Source organism: Stigmatopora nigra, chromosome 6 (genome assembly GCF_051989575.1).
Source record: "Stigmatopora nigra isolate UIUO_SnigA chromosome 6, RoL_Snig_1.1, whole genome shotgun sequence".
Lineage (NCBI taxonomy): Eukaryota > Metazoa > Chordata > Actinopteri > Syngnathiformes > Syngnathidae > Stigmatopora > Stigmatopora nigra.
The window spans coordinates 2,566,416-2,589,731 of NC_135513.1; the positions used below are offsets into that span (position 1 = coordinate 2,566,416).

At 41.5% G+C, this 23,316-nt stretch overlaps 1 protein-coding gene across 5 annotated transcripts in view; it reads right to left on the bottom strand.

Annotated features, from left to right (window-relative positions):
- The window catches only part of LOC144197678 (gamma-adducin-like), a 54,099-nt gene extending 31,134 nt beyond the window's left edge, over nucleotides 1–22,965 (bottom strand). For 2 of the 5 annotated variants that reach the window (XM_077718208.1, XM_077718203.1), the window contains exons 1-5: nucleotides 22,536–22,963; nucleotides 14,352–14,596; nucleotides 6,884–7,019; nucleotides 6,136–6,287; nucleotides 330–410 (exon numbers count right to left, since the gene is read on the bottom strand). In XM_077718208.1, coding sequence (XP_077574334.1) covers nucleotides 330–410; nucleotides 6,136–6,287; nucleotides 6,884–7,019; nucleotides 14,352–14,546 — 564 coding nt within the window. In that variant the 5' untranslated portion in view covers nucleotides 14,547–14,596; nucleotides 22,536–22,963. Of the gene's footprint in view, nucleotides 1–329; nucleotides 411–6,135; nucleotides 6,288–6,883; nucleotides 7,020–14,351; nucleotides 14,597–20,730; nucleotides 20,812–22,535 lie in introns of all 5 variants that reach the window. The other 3 variants (XM_077718204.1, XM_077718205.1, XM_077718206.1) reach the window with 3 other exon arrangements.
- Between the last annotated feature and the right edge of the window lie 351 nt (nucleotides 22,966–23,316).

The following is a 23,316-nucleotide window of genomic DNA, read 5'->3' on the forward strand; positions in this document are numbered from 1 at the left end:
GGAGGCATTTCAAAAGGAGATTTAAAATCCAGGAATGCTGGAATAGGCCTGGCATAGCCTTTGAGCTCGATGCAAAACGTATTCCAAAAGATAACGACCTTCTCGGTCGGCTTTTTGCATAATTTGGTGCATCATTGTTCTACAATGGTGACATTTCGCAGCTTCTTCTGCACCGAGTGCCACCCATTTCAGCGCCTAAGAAGAAGCAGACCCTGACTTCGCCATTTTTCATCTCCTATCATACAAGTTTCAGCGTGAATTTGGAGATTTTTTATGGACTGGACGTTCACCAAATCAAAATGGAAGCCCCAGCCACCAGGAGTCTTTACCAAGGTTGATGCAGATGCCTCAGCAAAGGAAAGTCCTCTCGGGATGATGAGGATGTGATCTTGTTCTTTGCTGACTCGGGCCTTTGGAGAAAGAACATACAGATATTATTCTTCCACTTATACACAACTCAAATCAACAACTCAATAATTGTTACTCAATACACTATTGTACAGTCGTACCTCTATTTACAAAATTAATTGGTTCCAAGACTTTTTTTGTAACTTGAAAATGTCATTAGTAGGTGTACTTTATATGTTAAATCTCTAATTCGTTCCACGGCACTCACACAACTACCAAATAAAATTGGTTAAAGTGTCCAAATTTTGTATGAAAGATGCGAGGAAACACAAAAATGAGATAAAATGATAAGAAAATGATTTATTGGCAAGTAGTCATTCATCATTCTATTGTGAGGACATTTTGTGCGTAATTTTGGGAATAATTTAAAGGGAATACAAACTTAAACAACCCTCAATATTGACTGAAAGTAAGTGTGGAGTGTAGAGGCAATTTTCCAGACAGATTTTCCCAGAAAAAATGGACATCATTAAGAAAAGGTGGTCAACTCCGAAGTTAGCACACCTGCTACAGCTAACTACGAGAGAGCTACCAAACTGTATTTGGAGCGAGCTGCACAAGCAAATATATTGTTGTGTTGATTTAAAGCCATTTTCAAGACCTACAGTTTCACAAGAGATCCAAGATGACGACGCGCACGGGTGCAGCGGCTCTATGCTCTCTAGTTTTATTTAATAACATCTGCGAGCTAAACTTTTTCTACAGTCGCCAGGATTTAATTACTCTCGTAAGGAGATGCAATATTGTGACCGGATAATTCGGCGAAAGATGTTTGGTCGACGGACGTTTGGGCGATGGACTGCGCCAAAAAGACGTTTGGTCGACTGGACAGTTCGCCGAACGGACGTTTGGTCAACTGGACAGTTCGGCGAACGGACGTTTGGTCGACTGGACAGTTCGGCGAACGGACATTTGGTCGACTGGACAGTTCGCCGAACGGACGTTTGGTCGACTGGACAGTTCGCCGAACGGACGTTTGGTCGACTGGACAGGCGCACCCTCAATGAATGACATTCTCCCCATATATAAGGCGCACCTTCAATGAATGGCACATTTTATTTTTTTCCATATATAAGGCACACTGGATTATAAGGCGCCCTGTCTATTTTGGAGAAAAATCTAAGACGTAAGTGATCCTTAGTCGTGAAAATACAGTCCGTTTTTTTTTTAGGAGTTTTAGTTTTTATTCTGCGTGGAGGCCACTATTGGTTGAAGTACTGTTGTTTATCCAATATATTTTTTTGCATTTATCAGTGTCAGCACAGATTTTGTTGTTTCCCAGCCTTATTCTATTTTAAACTTGACTGTATAAGCTAAATACCGTATTTTCCATATATAAGGGACACCACACTATAAGGCGCATCGCATTATAAGAGGCATGTCAGGAGTGGCTTGCTTGCCCCTCCTGGCATGATGTCATGATTTTTATCAGCCGTGGCAATTAGGTGATTGTTTTCCTGGCTATTTAAGCATTATGAGTTTGTTGAATGTTTGTCGGATCGTCTGGTTGGTTCCCCTGAGTTTCTACGTTTGTCATGCCGTTCTCTTGACGCCATGCTGCATTTTCATTTTTGTATTAGTAAGTTTTCAAGCCAAGTTGTTTATGTTAAGTTGCCAAGTTGTTATGTTACGTTTTTCCGTTAATTAAACTAAACAACAAATGCTACGCAACTGCCTCCCCTTTTCCATCGGCGTCTCCGCACCTGGGTTCACCTTCCCCCCCGATCGCGTCGCATTACGCGACAGGATCGTAACAGCGCACCCTCAATGAATGGCACATTTAATTTTGCTTCCATATATAAGGCGCACTGGATTATAAGGCGCCCAGTCTATTTTGGAGAAAATTTTAGACTTTTAAGTGCGCCTTATCGTTGTGAAAATACGGTACATGTTTTTCAACCTCAGCCCAAGGACCATATACGGTCCGGCCCGTTAGGCTTTTTAATCCGGCCCACCACCAGTGTTGTCCAAATAGTATAAATAAATGACCTCATTCATTTCCCTCACCGCTCATTACTCCATTTAAAGACTGCTCTCTTTCGTTGAATAATAATATGTTCTGAATGTTGAAAGAAAATTAGAAAATAAATTCTCATCTTCAAGTTTGTCTTCTTACTTATATTTCAATCCCCAGCTTTGATAAATTACATTGCATGTCCAAATGATGTCAAATTATAGTATCCATTCTGGCCCGTAAATTAAAACGTTTGCCTACCCCTTAAACACTATCAATAAGCGGCACAAGGTCCATTTGCCTAAAGACGTTTAGGACGAGGACCAACTCACCGAGGGGGAAAACGGCCGAACATAGAGTTAGCCGAACGACTAGTTAGCTGACCAGATAGCCAGCCGAAGGACGTGTGTGTACATGTTTTTCAACTTCGGCCCGGGGGCCGTATGCGGGCCATATACGGCCCGCGGGCCGAGGTTGAAAAACAAGTACACACACGACCGAGGGCGAGGCATGCGCGACGGCGTAACGTTCGGTCGACAACATTCATTTAGAATAATACGTTATTGATAATTGTTTTAACATTAAAAAGCAACTAAAAGCATTATCCTTGTACTGGCTCTTGAAAGCTAAAACTCATAACAATTTCCCATTATTTTAGGAAATTTTATCTGTAACGGGCCGTATCTGGCCCGAGGTTGGAAAATATATACACACACGACCGGGGGCGAGGCATGCGCGTTGGCGCAACGTCCGGTCGGCTGGCTATCTGGTCGGCTAACTATCCGTTCGGCTAACTATCTATTCGGCCAAACGCCGCCTCTGCAACTGTCCTTAGGCCAAATGTCCGTCGGCGAAACATCTTTAGGCGAATCGACCGAGCACTGCGGTAGACGTCCGATTCATGTTGACTGAGGTGCAGATGCTATTTCTGTTATTAGTCTACCGTCAATGACAATGCCGTGCGGCTAAATAAAAGTCTTACATTGTTTTTATTGTATTTGTATTTTTTTTTTACATAATTTTTACGTTTTTTTTACTGTTTCAATAAAAACACCATCTGTGAATTTGCTTTTGTAAGTTTTACTGCTGTAATAAAAACACCAACTGTGAATTTGCTGTCTTCTTTTTAATATATTTTTTCATAAAATAATTTTACTTATTGCCTTTTATTTCAATGTCAATGTTCAGGGCTAAAAGTATACTAAGACTTTTGTTCAGCCGCACGTCTGGCTGCCATTGACGGTAGATTAATAACAGAAATAGCATCTGCATCTCAGTCAACATGAATCGGACATCTACCGTAGTCAATGGCAGCTTATTGACTTTTATTTAGCCGCACGTTCGGCGGCCATTGACTGTGGACTAGTAACAGAAATAGCATTTTTACCTCAGTCAACATGAAACGGACATCTATCGCAATCAATGGCAGCTTATTGTGACTTTGATTGAGCCACACGTCTGGCGACCATTGACGGTAGACTTATAACAGAAATAGCATCTGCACCTCAGTCAACATGAATCGGATGTCTACAGCAGCTTATTGATAATGTGTTTGAGGGGTAGGCAAACATTTTGACTTGCGGGCCAGAATGGATACTAAAATTTGACAGGATTTGGACACGCAATGTACCGGATTTTCAGGACTAAAAGTCTTAAAATTTTCTCCAAAATAGACAGGGCGCCTTATAATCCAGTGCACTTTGTATATGGACCAATACTAAAATTGTTATGACGATAAAGAAAAATAAATCAGTCGATAGGGTACACCGACTACTATTTTCCCGTAGACAGAGTACTGCGCAGTGACTGCTGGAATATGTAGTAGTTCTTTTGTCAATACACCCAATGGATTGTAGCCTGTACACATCGACATCAATACAGCTTGATGAAGCATGGAAAAGAACGTTGGAAAAGTTACGCTAGCTACTAGCTAGCTACTATTTGCGAATTGATTGTGGGCTGCATACATTGAAATCAACAGAGCAGACGAATGCTGGCAGGCAGCGCCGGGCTAGTTATGGTAGCTAAGCGATAGCTATTATTTGCCTGTACGGTCGACCAAACGTACGTTCGGTGACCTGTCCGGTCGACCAAACAGCGTTCTGTGACCTGTCCGGTCGACCAAACGTGCGTTCGGCGACCTGTCCGGTCGACCAAACGCCCGTTCGTACTTTATCTACGGAAAAATAGTAGAATCGGAGGCTGCTTGCCGAAGTTGTTCTATCGACTGATTTATTTAATTTTATCGTGATAACAATTTTAGTATTGGTCCATATATGAAATGCATTGGATTATAAGGCGCTCTGTCTATTTGAAGAAATTTAAGACTCTTATGTGCGCAATAGTCGTGAAAATACGGTATTTATCATCGCAGTCACTGCGCACCCGAAATAGCGTCTGGGGCTACTTCCGTGGCCAGCGCTATTGCAGTTCGATATTCATCCATATATAATAGATATACGCATGCAATGCCTGGCTGAGCCTAAAAAAACAGTGCGTCCTTTGTGTGTAAAATACAGAAACAGCACTCGTTATTGACACTGCGGCTAAAAATACGATGCGCCGAATAGTCGTGGAAATACGGTATGTATATTTACCTCACGTGGCCATTTAAAAAAATGAAGTTCGACCAACTTGATCTATTTTAATTCAAGTTAATAAGGTTTACCTTTTTGCAACGTTTTCATAACATTAGCATAATATATGGAAACTCCTTGATATCAAGTAAGAAAAGAAATACAGGCTGTCCTCAAATTAGGAGATGGGATTAAAATGGGTTAAGTAATTTTTTTTCACTAGATCAAACAGGAAGTAAAGCGCAAACCCAAAACCAGTGCGCTCCTGCCGTACGCAAAAGCCATTTTGTTCAGGGTAGCCGCCACCGACAGAATATTAGCGACTGTCCAACCAAAAGTGCCTTTTCTGAGGCCTTTTCAATATTCTCTGGGATCATGGTTGATCATCTCCAGATGAATTCCTGATTCTTGCGCATTTATTCCTTTGTTGTTTCTTGAGTTTTTCTTAGTGTGGATACATCATTTCAAGTCATTGTTGAGTTAAGTGTGTTTACCTACGTTTGCTTCGCTGCCATTCACAATTCAATCTCATTGGAAAAGATTTTTGCAATAATTATTCAATTTAATGGCTTAATAAATATATTTACATTTGCATCATTTTTACAGCGTTTAGTGTCAAACTCAATTTGGTTGGTGGATTTTCTGACAATTCTTGAAAGTGTTGGATCATTTATCATTGATTTAGGGGAAATTTCCAGGCTACTTCCTGTTTGTCGGTCACTTTCTAGTGATTTTTGGCCATTTAGTGTTGGTTTGGGGGCATTTTAGGGTTCCTTGTTAACTCACTGGCTGGCATTGAAGGCACAGTTTTGACTGCAAGGGGCAAAAGAATGAAAAAGAATGTGGATATAAAATTAAGCAAAGAATCATAGTATATGCACTCAGAACTCACATATTTCTTGTTTAAAAGCGCAGATGTACAGTATGAATGGGTGACAAAGTCAGGCAGAACACCCCCACGGTTCGTATGTTTGATACCACTGGTTTAGAGGATAGTAGAAAAGATCTTGGAAGCAATTATGCTAATTAAATGTCAAATATGCTACTATGAATAATCCAAGTTACGAAACCACTTCTGGAACCAATCTTTTTTTTTTAAGTAGAGGTACCACAGTATTTTAGAAATACTAACTTTACAATTAATAAAAAAATGAAATGTGTCCTGCCCATCTTTACTGTTGTATTGCAAAGTCTCACAGTGATATAACAGCTGGAAAAATGGGCCCAGTTAAACAGGTCCACAAGTCTGTAGATGCTGGCCAGTTTACAGCGAGTCAGCTTCTCTCCTTTCACCATGATGCTCGCTTCTACGTTGTGCATGTCACTAATTGGTGTGACCATTCCCAAACCTGCACAGGGGAAAAACACACACACACAAACACAAAAGCATTAGGGTGACTGAGGAGGCTGTGTTTCACGAGACAAATCATGTAATATATCATTTAGTGCAACAGCCTTTTGTGATAAACAAGGCTTAAAAAACAAGTTGCTCCGATCCCTTTTAACATATGATTCAGCATTTCGCGTTCAATTCCACACGTGCAACTGAAACTAATTAGCATGTCATAACGAAAAAGGATTTAAAAAAATAAATAAAATTAAATTAAAAAAATTAAAAAAAATCACATGGGTCATCTGGACCCAGAGCAGTACGTACTAAGTCTTCAAAACTAAGAACAAATTTTATCTAATTCAGTGTGGGCCTATGAATATGTTCAGCTTTTACAGAGTATGTGTTGCGGTAGTTAGTAAAAATTATATTAAAAACACCCATTAATGGCAATAGATGTGCATTCCATTTTGCCTGGGAGAGGCTGGCAGTGAATGATTGACAAAGAGTTAAATATGCTTTTATTTTTGGGGAAAAACAGTTTGACTTTAGTTATGTAGTTTATATTGTTGATTGGTTGCCACAGTGAAAGATCACCAGATGATGAGTACTTACTAAGTGGGGAATTGTTGTAATCTGCCATTGAACTCGTCATGAACTCAGCAATTTGTCTGAGGGCAATCAGACCGGTGGGGTTATTCCCTTTACGCTGCTGCTCTTGGATCAAACTCTCTAATTCCGCCTTAAAAGCCTAGGGATGAAAAATAGGAGGAATGAACACATTAGATCAAACTCGAGGCCTCAGGTCTGGCCTACCATATAATTTTGTGTCTGATAAATGCTATTTTATTATTATTTATGATCCGCACCAATGTATTTTTGTAAAAAATAAAAAAAAATTGTAGACCTGAATGAAAGCTCGAGGAATGCAAAAATCATGCATTAACTGGTATCCATTAGTTGTTTTTTTAATTTGCCATAATTAGATATGAATTTCTAAACAATATTTTTTTATATAAAAAGTAAATGAAAAAAATATTAAAATCTGAATATTTACCCTTTTTGGTATTGGGAGAAAGGGGAACTAATTAACTACTAAAACATAAAATAACAGATTAGTTATTTAAAATGAAAAAAAAAAAAAGTTTTTTTTAACAGACTTGATGAAGCACTGTCTACATTAACATTAAGTTAAGGCTTCTCAATTATTTCCTGTTGGAACACCCCAAAGAAAGAATGAAACTTTTCCCCAAATGTCCACACAGCACTCACCAACACTACTTTTACCGAACCAAGGGCCCTGGTGGAGGAAACAGACCGTTTTTTTTCTCGCTGGTGCTGGCCCCAACGTATACATTCACAACTACTGTGATCCTTCTTCACTTTGCGGCTTCACAAAATTGCTGATTTTATATTAAAAAAAAGTTGTTGGCTTTATTCTGTATTACTATTATACATATATGTGAAGTAATTCATTTCTTTGTTAAATCATTGAATCATTTTTCCTATCGTTCGGCTCGAGGTCATAAACTGCCGCCGAGTCCACTCTCTCATGGACTTATCCAAGGATTGTTTATGTTACATCTCACCCAGTATTGGGCTCTGAGGGCTGTTGATCGGGAGGCAGCAACGGAGCAAGTGTCACTGGCCAATAACAAATATGTTGTTTCTGCCATTTCCATAACACTCGTGACGCACTTCGGGCTTCTTTATGTAATTGTTATATGATTGTTAGGTCAAATGAAGGCGTGATTGTTTTTATCCAAATGCCTTAAAGCCATACGCGAAATACTGTTCGAGAGGATACTTTTGAAGATGTATCTTCCCTTAAGGTTCTTATCCGTGATCCAATCTATTTAATTAAATGTCAATAATTGAATAAGATGTCTGCCTGCAGTTATTGATAATTACAAAGAAGGGTAATTGTTAATGAACCTATCAAAAGTTCATGAAAATTACTAAATCTACGCTGAAACTCACAACCGGAACACAGATGAAGAATAGTTAATAGTAAAAAAATGGCAGAAGTCAGGGCAAAGGTCGCAAAAACAACAAAGCAAAAAGTACAAAGTACAAAGCAAAGTATAAGGGAAAGCTTTAAGAAATGCTAAAATGCAATTTAAAAAGATAGAAAAGCAGCAAAAACACAAAACGAGCAATCATGGACAGAGCTACCGCTACCGGCTCAAATAACCAGTTGTTTTTTCAAAATAATTTAAATCAAACATAGAGAAATTATTTTCACTGTGAGTACAGTACTTGAAGTATTAATATTGTTTAAATTTATAGATTAAATTTAGATGTTGATACATTATAGTCTTTTCATATGCCTATATCTGTGATATGTACACAAATACTCAAGTACAATTATCAAGAAGTGAATTTATTAAATATCACATATCACAGTGGGCATATGAAAAGAATAATGTGTTATCTAAATATAATCTATGAATTTGAAAAAATGTTAATACTTTACGTGCTGTACTCACAGTGAAAGTAGTTCCTCTCCACTTGATTTATGTACTCTTCCTCAGATTCTAGAGGTATTTTTCTTGTAAAAATATTTCTGTTGTTGTTGTAATGACACTGTTAAGACGATTGCCAAATTCAATGGCTACGACCATGTAATCATCTGTCTTCTTCTGAGAGCCCACATGCAGTGTGTTGATGTCCTATCGCAGTGCTTCTCAATTATTTTCTGTCAGGCCCCCCCTAGCAAGAAGAAAACTATTCGCCCCCCCCCCCCCCATTTCCCACCGTGACTACAAATAAAATCATTTTATAAAATTGTTATAAGTACAACATTTTATCCTTATTAACATTAAAGAATAGGAAAAAAAGAAAGAAATATAGTCAAACTTACAAAGAATAACTTTATTAAATCTTGTTTTAAGTCTGCAACAAAAAAGATTTCAAGTGCATCAATGCGTGAAATAAAAAATAAATGAGAGCGCCACTGCCAGCTACTGTAGTGGATGCGCAATTACACTTTATACTAGTACGGCCAAATAAAATCCTGTTCCCCAGGGTTACACGCACCCCCCCAGGTATCGCACCACGCCCCCCCAGGGGGGCACGCCCCACTATTTGAGAAGCACTGTTCTATCTTCATACCAGCTTCACGACCGAATTTACGACGCACATCCCTCATAACGCTGGTTAATTTTTTCGGAGGCGACGTGTTTTAGTCCACACGAGAATTGGCATTTCCGCACCTGGGAATATCCAAGCTTCTGGCGGTGAAAAGCAGCGCGTGCGGGGCGGTAGCCAATCGAAAACAGCAGCACTTTGTGGAGAATAATGGTCAAATGGTCAAATGAAACGTGCAGGACGGCTGGGCGGAGACACCAGCCGCTGCAATTCGAACCTTTTCACTACGCTGGTGGACCGCACAAGAATATATTTTTATTCATTCGCAGCATACAGATAGCCAAAACACGCATGCAGCCCCAGATGGGAACTTCACTCACTTTTAACGGTACTCGGAGGTTTGGTCGCTGGACGACCGGACGCTCGGCCGCCCGGACGTTCGGAGTTGTATTGTTTTGTTCAAAAAACAATATGTGAATTTCCTTTGTCTCCTTTAATAGTGGTTAAAGTTAGGTGAACTGTCTAGCGACGAAGTGTCTGGGCGACAAAGTGTCCGGGCAATAAAGTGTCCGGGCGACAAAGTGTCTGTCAATGAAATGTCCGGGTACCCAGATTAAACATACTGATTACCGCTAAATACACATTTTTAAAAAGGCAACGGAAACAAAACTGAGTTTGTTTGTACTCTATTTAGCCATTTTAGAATGTACTCGCGTCATCATCAGCCACAAATCCATCAAAGTCCTCATTTTCTGTGTCCGAATAGAACAAGTGTCCAAATGAGTCCTCGAAAACGCCAGATAGCCCGCTCTTCGTTCTGAGTCACCGTCATTGCCATGTGGCTCCACCAAAATGATGCCGACTTTGGCAAAAGCTCAAACAACCGTGCAAGCGGACACATTCGCCCAGGCGACCACAATCCATTCGCAAATTGTAGTGTAACTAGGCCAGGGGTGCAGCCACCCTTTGTGAAGCTGTATTTGCCAGCTACCATCCACTGTTCCAATGCTGCTCGCAACTTTGCTTTGAAAGTCCGATTGATGCCAATGTCCAGCGGTTGGGTTTTTTTTTAGGCTCGCGTCCGGGAATGACGGCAAGCTCCAAGTTCATTTTTGTGACTTGGTTTTTCACCGCTGACGTGAGATGAGCACACATGATGTCGCATATCAAAAGTGATAGCGAGCCTTCAAAAAAGCCATCCCGTCACGTGGTTTTAGAAACTTCGAGCGCACACAACCCCTCTGCAAGCCTTACCCCACCAACGTCTGCTTTTAGTGTCTGTCTTACGGATTGGATTGGCCAACTTTATTCATCCAGTATTGGGGATATTTCATTGTGACAGTAGAAAGAGGGTGAGAATGCAGATACAGGAAAATGCATAGTTATAATATACACAGTACGGTCACACAGGCCGCAGAACAACAAAGCAATAGCAAAGTACAAAGCAAATCAAAGTAATTATGATCATTAAAAATCACCAAATCAAATCATTAACACAGAAAAGCAGAAAAAACTGAAAACGAGCAAGAGTGGACTTGCCACTGCGACTTGAACGGCACCATCTTGGTTACGGTAACAAAAACAGTTACAGACTCAGAAAGACATTGCAAAGTTGGACAAAAACGAACCACACACAGGAAGTCTTCCACAAGATAGGGAAACTTCTGCAGACTGTGACCGACGTAGAGAATATGCAGACACTCCTCCAAGCTTATCTGCACAGTTCCCCAGAAATCTGGAGCTTAAGACAACAGTAGCAGAGTAGAATTCCTCCACTCCTTTTCTGTCCTGGTAAGCGCCGACAGCTCTTCCAGCTTATCCCATGATGGAATGGTTGGTCAAAAGTGTTGCTTCTTCTCCCAGCACTATTGTCCAACTTCGAATTACCAGCGGCATTGAGGTGTTGCTCCTTTTGCTGCTTATTGTAACAGCTAGTACCATGTGTATGACAGCGTAGACATGGCTGAATGATCCCAAAAAAGAAGCCAGGCTAACAGAACAAGGAAAGTTGCAAAAAACATTTAAGTGAAAGGTATAAAGTACAAAGTAAAAAGGAATATATGAAGAAACATTAAAATGTAATTAGAAAAAAGATAGAAGGGCTGTATGTTAGGTTTATTCTGTATTACTATTGTATTACTATTATATTGTATTAATTCATTTCTTTGTTAAATCATTCTCTTTCTATTTTCAAAGTGTTGCGAGGTCACGAGTAATAGCCAAGTCATCTTTAACCTGGGCGGCCTGTTCCAGGATGGTTATACAAACAATCCACCCAATCTGGGTCCTTGAGATTTGGTGGGCCCTTTGTGACGAGGCCAGGGCTATTCGGCCAATAACAAGAATGTTGTTATTGTTATGTAACCGTGCACTTCGTGTTTTTCTGTATGTAACCATTATATGATTATGATTATATTATATGATTCTTAGGTCAAGGAAGTTGTATAATTACTCTAATCTAAATGTTGTTAGGTCTAGTCTCCTGTTTTTGTTATTGGTAAAATACTTTGATTGTTATTGTAGTCCCAGATGTTGTTTTTACTCATACGTGATGGAATGATCAACAACTCTGTAAATTGTTTTGATTCATGGCAATAAGAGTCGTGCGAAAACGTCTATTCGGAGAGACGTTCGGAAGTTGTAAGCAGAACTTGCTGAAACTCTCCCCTTCGGAGGTTTTACCTGTTGTTATCCATTTCTATTTAATTAAATGTCAATAATTGAATAAGATGTCTGCCTTCAGTTATTGATAATTACGGACGAAGGTAATTATTAATGAACCTAACACTGTAAAACACGAAAAACAGAGTGGACAGAGCTACTGCCACTGGCTCCCGCTTGAACGGTGCCATGTTGGGGGCAAAAAAAAAGAAAAATACAATAAATGCACTTATATTTTTAAGAGGAAAAAAAGTGTATTCGCAATAAATGAAGTTGCAATACTTTATCCCAACTCATCTTTTGCCGGGCCAGCAGTTTCAGCAGCGAAGCCAAAACTTTCCTTTCCCCAGCAACTTCATCCAGCTTTCCCCGCAGCACCCCTAGGCTTCCTCCAGCCAGGGGACAGTCTCCCCAGGGTGTCTGAGGTCGGCCCCGTGGCCTCCTCCCAGTGGGACGTGCCCTGAACACGAGGCGTCCAGGGGGGCTTCATGTTCAGATGCCCGAGCAGACTCATCTGGCTCCTTTCAATTCGAACGGGCAGCAGCTTCACTCCGAGTCCCTCCCGGATGACCCAACTTCTCACCTTATCTCTAAGGGAAAGTTCAGACATCCGGCAGAGAAAATTCATTTCAGCCACTTGTATACAGGTTCTTGTTCTTTTAGTCATGACCCACAGCTTGTGGTCATAAATGGAAACATAGATAAACCGGTAAATAGAGAGCCTCACCTTTTGGCTCAGCTCCTTCACCACGACGGACTGGTGCAGAGTCCGGATCACTGCAGATACTGCGCCGGTCCGCCTACCCATCTCCTGCTCCATTCTTCCCTCACTCGGTAAAAATACCATGATACTGGGGATACCTGGGGAAGAACCTGATCCCTGACCCTGACGAATGGGACAATAGTCTCAGATTTGGAGGTGTTGATTCTCAGCTCGACCGCTTCGCACTCTGTTGTGAATTGTTCCAGTGAGGTAAGAGAAGACAGCCTGATATAGCCAACACAACCACATCGTCTGCAAGAAACAGAGATGCAATACTGAGGCCACAAAAGCAGATCCCGTCAACGCCACGGTGCCTCTAGATAATCTGTCTATAAAAGTTATGAACAGAATCGTAACATAGGGCAGCCCTGGCGGAATCCAACCCCCACTGGAATCGGATCCGAATTACTGCACAGACCAGACTCTGACACCAGTCATAAAGGGACCAAACCCCGCGTATCGGGGATTACGGAACCCCATGCCCCCGGAGTATCCTTCACAAGACTCTTGTGGGACATGGTTGAACGCCTTCTCCAAGTCTACAAAGCACATGTAGACTGGTAGGGCTAACCCCCAGGCCACTCCAAGGACCCTGCAGAGGCCAGCCGTTCCCAGCAGACCGCCACGAAACGTTTGGGTCTCCCGGCCCGCATGGGCATCAGCTCGCACCATCGAGCCAACTCACCACTAGAGCGGAAGAATGTCCAACCCCCGTCAAGAAGAGTGGTACCTGAACCCAAGAAGTGCATAGGTCAACCCGACTACATTAAGCCGGGATTTCTCAATCTCACACACTAGCTCAGGCTCTTTCCCAACCAGAGAGGTGACATTCCCAAGAGCCAGTGTCTGGAGCCGGGAATTTTCTAAACCTGAACCAAAATTAGGGTTGCTGAAAGTAATGGTCCTCAAAAGTCTGGTACACAGTTTCAATTAGGATTTTAACTAAGTGTATTTTGTGTCCAATATTAACAATATAGATGAATGTTGTTTTTTGGGTTCTTTTTAAATCTTTTGAATTCCAGAAGAGCCAACGGATGGGGTAGCGATTCATTCACCTGAGTTAGGTGTGGAGAGGCGTGGGCTCGATTTTCACTGGATATGGTATGATTGTGAGTGCAAATGGTCGTTTGTCTCTGTGTGCCCTACGAGTGATTGGCAGGCAGTCTAGTGTGCACTGCCTTTCGCTCGAAGTTGGCTGGGATAGGCTCTAGAGACACGTTGTGCGGTATAAAAAATGAATGAATTCTTGTAGAGGGTAAATGTAGCTGAAAAAGCTGATATGAGACAGTGTTTATTTGCAGTTGTTTATTTTGTTTAGATGCATTTTAAATTATATCAATTATTATAAAATATACCCAACACATGCCATTGTCCGTTTCATTTTGACGACCCCAAAAGGAGATGACCCTGAAGACACTCTGACCCAAGCCTAACACTTTCAAACATGCCTGAGCAAGGACAAATTGCAGCATGCCTAGGCAGGCATTAGTGTGCTCACACGACCAGAACATTGGACTTTAGGTGTAATGTGCACTCAAGCAAAATAAAGATTAGTTTATTTGAACTTACAGGGCTTTCTAATATCTGCGTCACCCGTTTTTTCTGATCCAGAATGTTGAAGTCCTGCCGGAGATCAGGCGACATGTTTCTGGTTTTTAGGTTTCCTGGATTGTTCACATTGACTCGGTCGTAGCCGCATTCTCTAGTCCCTCCACCGGGTGGAGGAGGGGTGGTCACTATGCCATGATGGCTGTCCCCACTCATCTCTGGTTTGCCTCACTTAAGCACTCTATGACTGCTGCTCGCCATCACACCTGAGGAAATTGAAAGAAGTGGAGTCATTTGGGAAAAATACAAATCAATTTCACAGAAATTGAAAGGTTTGTGTCACATTAAACATACTGGTGCATGCTGTCAGTTTGTTTTGCATTAATAGGTGGAATAAAACAGGAAAACCCGATGATGGGGAGAGAACACGACAATATACAAAATTGCATCAGTGTCTTCTGTGACTTCTGATAAGCCGCTGATGTATTAGGAAGCGGTGGGGCCTATGTGAGCCCTACCAGGTGGCGTCTTGGTTCAAAAGATAAACAAATGAGAGGGAGAATTTTAGAAAAGGATTTTAGTGTGAAACTTTTGCAAAAAAATAACGGGAACTTTAACTTTCCGTTCTAAACAAAAGCAGATGAACAACATAGTTACGTAACCTGATATAAAGTCACCCTCCGCAAATGGCTGTAGAGGAAATTTTGAGAAAAACCCCTAAATACCTGTTGCAATATTCATCATCCCATTCTAATAATCTGATATGAATCCTATTTTAACAAAAATTATAAACCTAAAATAAACTCACTCAGATGTGACCTTTGCTCATGCCATGTAAAACAACTGTCATTCATGCAATAATTTAAATCTCATTATACTAGTATAATGACAAAAAAAACATTCAATTCAATTACAAATTGTGAATATTCATTGCGTTAATTAATTAAATAACAACTGTAGAATGTAAAATATTAACTGTAATGTTGCAAATTTAAAAAATCAACAATTTTACAGTGGTGATACATAGACAACTACTTCCTTGCAATTTCCTCATAAAGGTGCTTAACTTAGTCTTATTAATGTTTCTGTAAGAACCTTCTTAAACTCATTTAATCACCCTTCATGCGGAAAAAACATTCATTAATACCCGAGCGGCCTGGTGGTGGGAGTGGTTATCCCGTCTGCTTCACAGCTCTGGGGTCCTGGGTTCAAATCCAGGTCACGTCTATCTGTGTGGATTTTGCATATGTGGGTTTCCTTCGGGTACTCCGGTCTCCTTCCACATTTCAAAAACACTAAATTGCCCCTAGGTATGGGTGAGTGTGTACATGGTTGTCCATCTTCTTGTGCCCTGCGATCGGCAGGCAAACGATTCAGGGTGTCCCCCGCCTCAGGCCCGGAGACATCTGGGATTTGCTCAGGCACCCTCCGCAACCCTCATGAGGATAAAGCGGTTCAGAAAGAGATGAAATGAGATTTTGCATACTAGGCATCCTCATGGATTGTGGGCGTTGCTGGAGCCTAACCCAGCTGACTTTGGGTGAAAGGCAGACAACACCCCAGACTGGTTGGTAGTCAGCCATATGGCACACAGAGACAAACAAACATCCGCACTCAAAGTCATACCACTACCAGCGGGTATTAAACCCTCACTTGCCTGCACCGAAGTCAGGCGAGTGAACCTCTCCACAAATAAAAAGAGGCTGCAGAAAAACATTATTCTAAATGGGTGTGTAATATACAAACAAATTCTACATATTTTAGCCTGATTAACATAGCTCTCAATTACGTGATAGGAATGCATGAAGGTGAACAAGAATGTTTTTTGCAGAACACTATGAATTTGCTAAATGTCTGTAAATCTGCACAAAAAACAGCAGCGGCAGCCTTGAAAGTAGAGTTAGCCCCTAGTCCTAACCAACACAGAGTTGTGTAAGAAGTTCAGCAGCATAGCAGCATGGGTTGCCCACTCTCATTGTTTTCACATTGTCTCTCTAGTGCAAGGGTCTCAAACTCAATTTACCCAAGGGCCGCAAGAGGCAGTCTGGGTGAGGCTGGGCCGCATCAGGATTTCCACAAGAACAGCGCTGATAAAACATTCCAACGTTATCAAATGACTTTATTTTGTAACAAAAAATAATGAATTAAATAAATTAACTTCAAGATGAATAAAAAATAAATAAAATAAAATAATAATAATGAAAATACAGTAGATATACAGTGGCTGGCTAAGTAGAGAAAACTAATTATTTTTATTTTGTTTCAAATGTCTGTATTAACAGCTCTTTAAATTTTAACTTTCTGAATTTTACTTCTTGCTGCTAGAGACCTGGCAGCGCTTCTTCTCACATAGCTTAGTCACATTTGGCTTGAGGGAGGAAGCAGTGGAGACTTGAAGATGCTCATCAGTAAGTCTGGACCTATACTTGGACTTATTGAAGTTCAAGGTGGAGAAGAGTTTCTCACACAAGTATGTGCTCCCAAAAAGGCACATGGTCCGCTTGAAGATTCGGGAAAGTTCAGGGAAGCTGGGGGTCAACTCTCTCAAAAAATGTCCAAGCTTGTCTGCTTCTCCACTCACCTCCCTGAATTCGGCTTTGAGTGCAGAGTTGCACTGCAGGTCAATGAGCTCCATTTGAAGCTCAGGAGGGGCATCTTGCACATCAAATGAGAAGGGGTCCGCAAACATTTGAAATGTGGCTTTGTATGTCTTGAAGTCTGCAAATCTGTGATCAAATTCCTCCTGCAGCTTCGAAATGGCCTCCACATATTTCTCACCACTGAATGGTGTGCCTGCATCCACAAGAGCCTTGCATGCTGGGAAATGGAAAAGGTTTGACTGAGAGAGCTGGGCTTTACATAACAAAAGTTTAGTGCAGAATGCTCTCACGTTGTCATAGGCAGCACTGACAAGTTGCCCCTGGCCTTGTAGCTTCTTGTTCAGTACATTAAGCTCATGTGTGATATCAACAAGAAAAGCTAAGTCCATGAGCCATTTGGGATCACGTAGCACAGGAACAGCAACCCCGTCTATCTCCATGAAGTCTTTTACTTCTGCTCTCAACTCAAAAAATCTCTTCAACACATTTCCCCTGCTGAGCCAACGTACCTCAGTGAAGTAGAGCACAACCCCATGTTCAGACTCCATTTCCTCCAAAAAAAGCACGAAACCTTTTATGCTTTAAGCCCCTGGATCTGATTTGGTTGATGCATTTCACAACGACAGACATCACATTGTCAAACTTCAGGCATCTGCTGCAAAGGGCCTGCTGATGGATAATGCAGTGCAGAGCTATGGCCGACTCCACACCCTCCTCTTCCAGTTTTTTTTTTTTGAACAAGTGCTACCAGTCCATTCTTCCTCCCAATCATTGATGGGGCTCCATCAGTTGTTGTTCCAACAAAGCTCTTCCATGGCAAACCGGCATTCTGAATGGCATCACGCAGCTTGTGAAATAATTCCTTAGCTGTGGTCTGGCCATGCATTGGAATTATTGTGAGCAACTCCTCCAAGACTTCAAAATTGTCATCAACACCACGGACATATATTGCGAGCTGGGCAGTGTCTGTGATGTCTGTGGTCTCATCAAGAGCCACTGAATATACACTGAAGTTTTGCGCTTTCTCACAAAGTTGACCATAAATGTCACTTGGGTGTTCAGAAATGCGCTCTACCACGGTGTTGGCAGAAAGGCTGATGTTGTTGAACTGACTTTGTTTTTTCTGGACAGACAATATGTGCAGCCTGTAATATGCACTTTTTGATCAATTCACCTTCTGTGAATGGCTTGCCTGCCTTGGCAATCAGCTCACAAACGGCGTAGCTAGCTTCGACTGCTGCATCACTTTCTTTTGTAGCCTTCTTGAAAAAGCCCTGTTGCCTCAGAAGACTTGTTTTAAGACTGCCAACCTGGTTGGCTCTCTCATCTCCTTGGTATTTGTCGTACTCCTCAGCATGTCTCGTAGCATAATGACGTTTCAAATTGTATTCCTTGTGGACCGCAACTTTTTCAGTGCAAATGAGACACGTCGGGTGCCCCTGTGCTCAACAAAGAAATATTGCACTCCCCACTTTTCTTGAAACTGTCTGTGCTCATCACTGACCTTTCTCTTCACGGCAGGCTTTGAAACAGACATCTCCGGGGCTGTAATATGTGTTTGCACTTGGAATGAGTCTCAGATTGAACTTTTAACTTTCACTCGCGCGGCTCTGTGGCGCATGCGCACTTTTGATTGACGTTTGACTTTCAGTCGCGCGGGTCTGTGGCGCATGCGCACTTTCGCTCTCCGATCGTATTGGATTACGGCCGAGCGGCGTGATCGGCTTCACGGCTTCTCCTCTGCCCAGCTGATTGGACGAATGAATGAGTGAGTGAGCGAGGCACTGGACAGCCCGGCCAATGTCCCGCCCTCCAGAGCCGTATACTTCACCGTGATTGGTTCATCCAGCTCCGAACACCGTGTCATTCATATCAATCTTGCGGGCCGCACGGACATGCATATTAAGACGTGGGCCGCATTTGCCCCGCGGGCCGCGGGTTTGAGACCCCTGCTCTAGTGTCTGTCAATCAGTTGTTGTGCCAGCGCACGCGCACGATTTGGGGTTTGGAGGTGGATTGAGGTTTAAGCATGTTCATCAGAACAATATTCCCAATGCAATACAGTAATTCCTCTAATATTAGGGATAATGTAGACCAGACATGGCCGCAATAATCGAAAAATCGCAAAGTAGCCAAGAAATGAGAGGCTGGTTATCTTTTTTTGCCGCATCTCTTTTGTGTATAGCAGGGGTGGCCAACCCGCGGCTCGCGAGCCGCATGCGGCTCTTTGCCCGGTTTCATGCGGCTCTTACGTCCATATCAAAGTTTGTATTTGTGTTTTATTTTTATTTGCGTGTGCGCTTCGCTTGAGTTCAATACGGTATTTTCGTCCAATGCGCATGTGCTCGGGATGAAAATACCTCAAAGTTTCCCAGTAGGAGCAAGGTCATTTAAGTAAACGTTTTTAACTGAGTGGGAGAGCTCCCGTGAACCAGAAGCGACAATGAACAGCGTCACGCACACACAAAGTATCCCAGAGATCGAGCCTCGGCTGAAAAAGCCACACCCCCTGCGAGGCAGACCAAGGCGAGAGTGCTCAGCCGGGAGCAGCCAATAGGAGAGTGAGGCGTACACCACGTGGTGGGCGCGCTACTTAAAAGCCATTCATAATAAATGAGAGCTCACAAGGAGCGAATGTTGCGCAAAAATAGGCTCTAATCTTATGCCAGAAGTCCCACTAAGTAACATGCATAGCAAAAGAAAAACGCTATTGTAAATTATTATATTTTTGTTTGTGGACTTGGTTGAACTGAGAGTTTGTCTGTGTGAGACAGTGCACACAATGTTCATTGTTGATAATGACTGGCCTGTGCTGTTAGTGCTGTAGGAGTCAATTTATGTCATTACTATGCTGGTGTGTGACATTTACAATAAATCTGGCTGAGCAAAGGTATGTGTATGATGTGGCTCTTTGCGGTAACACAGTAAAAAATGTGGCTCTTTGCGGTACCACAGTAAAAAATGTGGCTCTTGGTCTCTGACTGGTTGGCCAGCCCTGGTGTATAGCATACGTGTCCCAGCACTGGGCTGAGCGTTACATTTTTCAAGTGTTTTTTTTCCGTCACTCAGCGCGAATTGCGTAGCAATCGCTAGTGCAGGGACTATATATTACTTCTCGTTAGCAAGTGGTCGTGCGTTATCCTATTGTGAGAACATTTGTGTGCATCATTTTTGGAATATTTTGAAGGGAATACAAAAGCAAACAGCCCATCGATAGTGAAAGTCAGGGTGCAGGCGGGGCAAACAGCTAACCAGGCCGGGAGAAGAAAGGTATAAAAAAAAAAAAGTAAAACTAAATTAGAATTAAGTTTAGTGTAAGGTTAGATTAAATTTATTTTTGAGTGTGTCCGCATCGTAATCTGTTCCTTTAAATTTGTTTATGTTATATTACGAGGTTGGAAACGAATAAATGTGTTTTTTAGTTCATTTCAATGGGAAACGTTCGTTCGAGTTATGAGAATATCAAAATGCTAGCTCAGTCCCGGAACGAATTAAGATCGTATCTCGAGGTACCACTGTACTGCAATAGTTGTCACTTTTGAAAATATAAAAAGAAAAAAATCAAAGGTTTGTTTTATTTCATAACTTCGCCAGTCCGGCCTGCAAGGCTGTTATTGCGCGTTTTGGTAATCTATTTGCATAAGGGGAAGCACAGTGGCTAATCCACACATGGGCAGATTGCAATAAAGTATGAAAGTGGAAAAGCCACCACAAAGTGTTTCGGGGAGCACCTGGGAACTTGCTGTCGGAAATTCTTTCTGAAAATGATGTTTTTTAAATGACGTGGAAAGGCGACCTACCTTACAACTAAATTGCGTCAGCACGGCCAGCACCATTGTCTCCTCGTCGTTGACAGAAAAAAAAGTGTTCAGGGGTCCTACCTAATGACCAATCAGCCACATGTTTAGGCACATGTAAAAACAACGATTCATCCATCAACTCTGCTTTCAGCTTTAACAAATAAAAGATCGAGTTTACACACTTAGAGAAGGTGAAGAAATTCAACCAGTCGTCTATTAGGATGCAGTTTGGACAGTTGTACCGAGAGAATCTTAACATACCCCCAAACACACCCAAACGTCCATCCATAAATCACACTTTATAAGGATTATTAGATTACACATGTACAATTATTTCCTTTACGTGTTCTGAAAATTAAAAGGTGTAGCTTGCACTTAGACAAATTCAAAAAGGAAGTATATCCGTAGTGGAATAGTGTTCTCCAAGTCTCTGGGTGCAATAATAGCATGTGATACACATTATGCAGGTATCAAGGCAGATATTTTAATGTTCGACCGCAAGACCTTCGATCATCTTTAATTGGGATGTGCTGCCATGGTTAACAATACAAATACGTGTCTAGGCTACTCGCGTCAAGCCAATCAGAGCATGTTTAACTACGATAAGATGTCGACGCGCTGAGTTTTTTCGCCTTTTTTTTTTACCCGAGATACATTTTTACTTGAATTCCATTCATAGGCGGCAAACAGTGTTTAGCATTTCATCAGTTTATATTTTCTGTATTTTGAAATAAATGACCATATTTTCCGCATTGTCTTGCATTATTGCGTTATGGTGGTATGGCGTTTTGTCTTTGTCACCTTGCAGTTTTGTGCATGTCATCTTTTTATGCGCATATAAGCCGTTTCCTCAATTCAGTCATCGTTTTTTAGCGACAATACGGCTTATACAGTGGTACCTCAAGATACGAGCCTAATTCGTTCCGGGACTGAGCTCTTATGACGATATTCTTGTAAATCGAACGAACGTTTCCCATTGAAACAAACTAAAAACAAATTAATTTGTACCAGCCCTCTGAAAAAACACCAAAAACCAAATATTGGATTGGATTTTTTTTATTTACTTCTAATTCTCCATCTATTAACAAAGTAACACATAACTAGTTGACTATTCGTTCAATATTATTAAAATGTGTTTAATAGAACTCAAATTAGACAGATTAGAGAGAGAGGGACATAGCCGGGGTGGGTGGGGGGCGGTCGAGTAGGGACTTTTTGCACTTGAGAATCGTAATACAAACAAACAAATTTAAATGAACTTGGATTACGATGCAGACACTCAAAAATAAGTTTAATCAAACCTTACACTAAACTTAATTCTAATTTTGTTTTACATCTGTTGGGTTTATTTTGTATTACTATTATACATATATGTGTAGAAAATCATTTCTTTGTTAAATCATTCTTCCTATTGTTCAAAAAGTGCTCAGGGTCGTAACCATTCTACCCCATTACAAAGCTATCTATTTTTAATTGGGAAAATAGTGCTATGGTGGTGCATAGTCTGCGTTGGTCTTCAAATATCAAGTCCACACGTGAGATAAGTAGCGCTAATCTCGTCTGGTGCTAACACTCATCGCACAGTTTTTACCGCACGTGTTTATAGTGCAACACCGTGGGTAATCTTATGCGCTTGGAATTCCACTTAAAGTGAAAAATATTCACAGCAGTTTAATGAGAATGCGTTGGTTGAGGTGCAACACACCTCAGGGTGAGAGGCTAGGGCAATCAAACATATGATCACATAAGTTTTAGGGCAATGATAGGCAAAGCAGGTGTACAGCAAATATACAAGCACAACCAACCTTTTATTTCCTCCTAGGTCAGTGAATGGGAGCAATCCGGCAGTGTCGGGATGTACCAAAACAAAAAAAAAACATGCCTCTGTTTCCTATACATAAACGTCCACAGATTCAAAGAGGAAATGCAGGACAGATACTGAGAGAAAGAGTATCCTATCAACCAATGGAAAACGAGGACGCATTCGTAAAAAGAAATCAGCCCATTTGCCAATCTAAATCCTCCATTGAGCTGCTGTTGCTGTCAGAGCAGTGAGCTTAGTGGAGAGCTGCTTTCTCCCTTAGCTTCCTGCAGCTCTCCTCGCTGTTCATCAGGGAGAGAAATAGCAACAGCTGTGGGCATACGTGTGAAACGACGATCAGTTTGTGTGAGCCCCCTCTGCAAATGAGGGTAGGGGTGTGTGCGTGTGTGTGAGAGTCACTGGGCGGGGGATTAAGGCGGCATCACGTGGTTCCTTTAGCTTCTTTTTGACACAAACGTGGACATACAGTCAAATCTCATTACTATGCACCCCGTCGGGACCAAGCAAAAATGGCATAGTAGCGAGAGTGGCGTCGTAACAAAGGTTTAAAAACGGTTTTATGGAAGGGGAGCAAAAGGCTTTATTTTCTCATGTTATCAGTCCTAATTGATTTCACTCATTCACAATGAGATCACAAAAAGGAAAAAGAGGAACAGAATGGATTGTAGGACATAAAGTGAGCAATATTTAATCTATAAAACTAGCTTTTCACTTGACCTACGCTTGACACCAGTTGGGGAAGGTCAGTCCACACAAGAATGTAC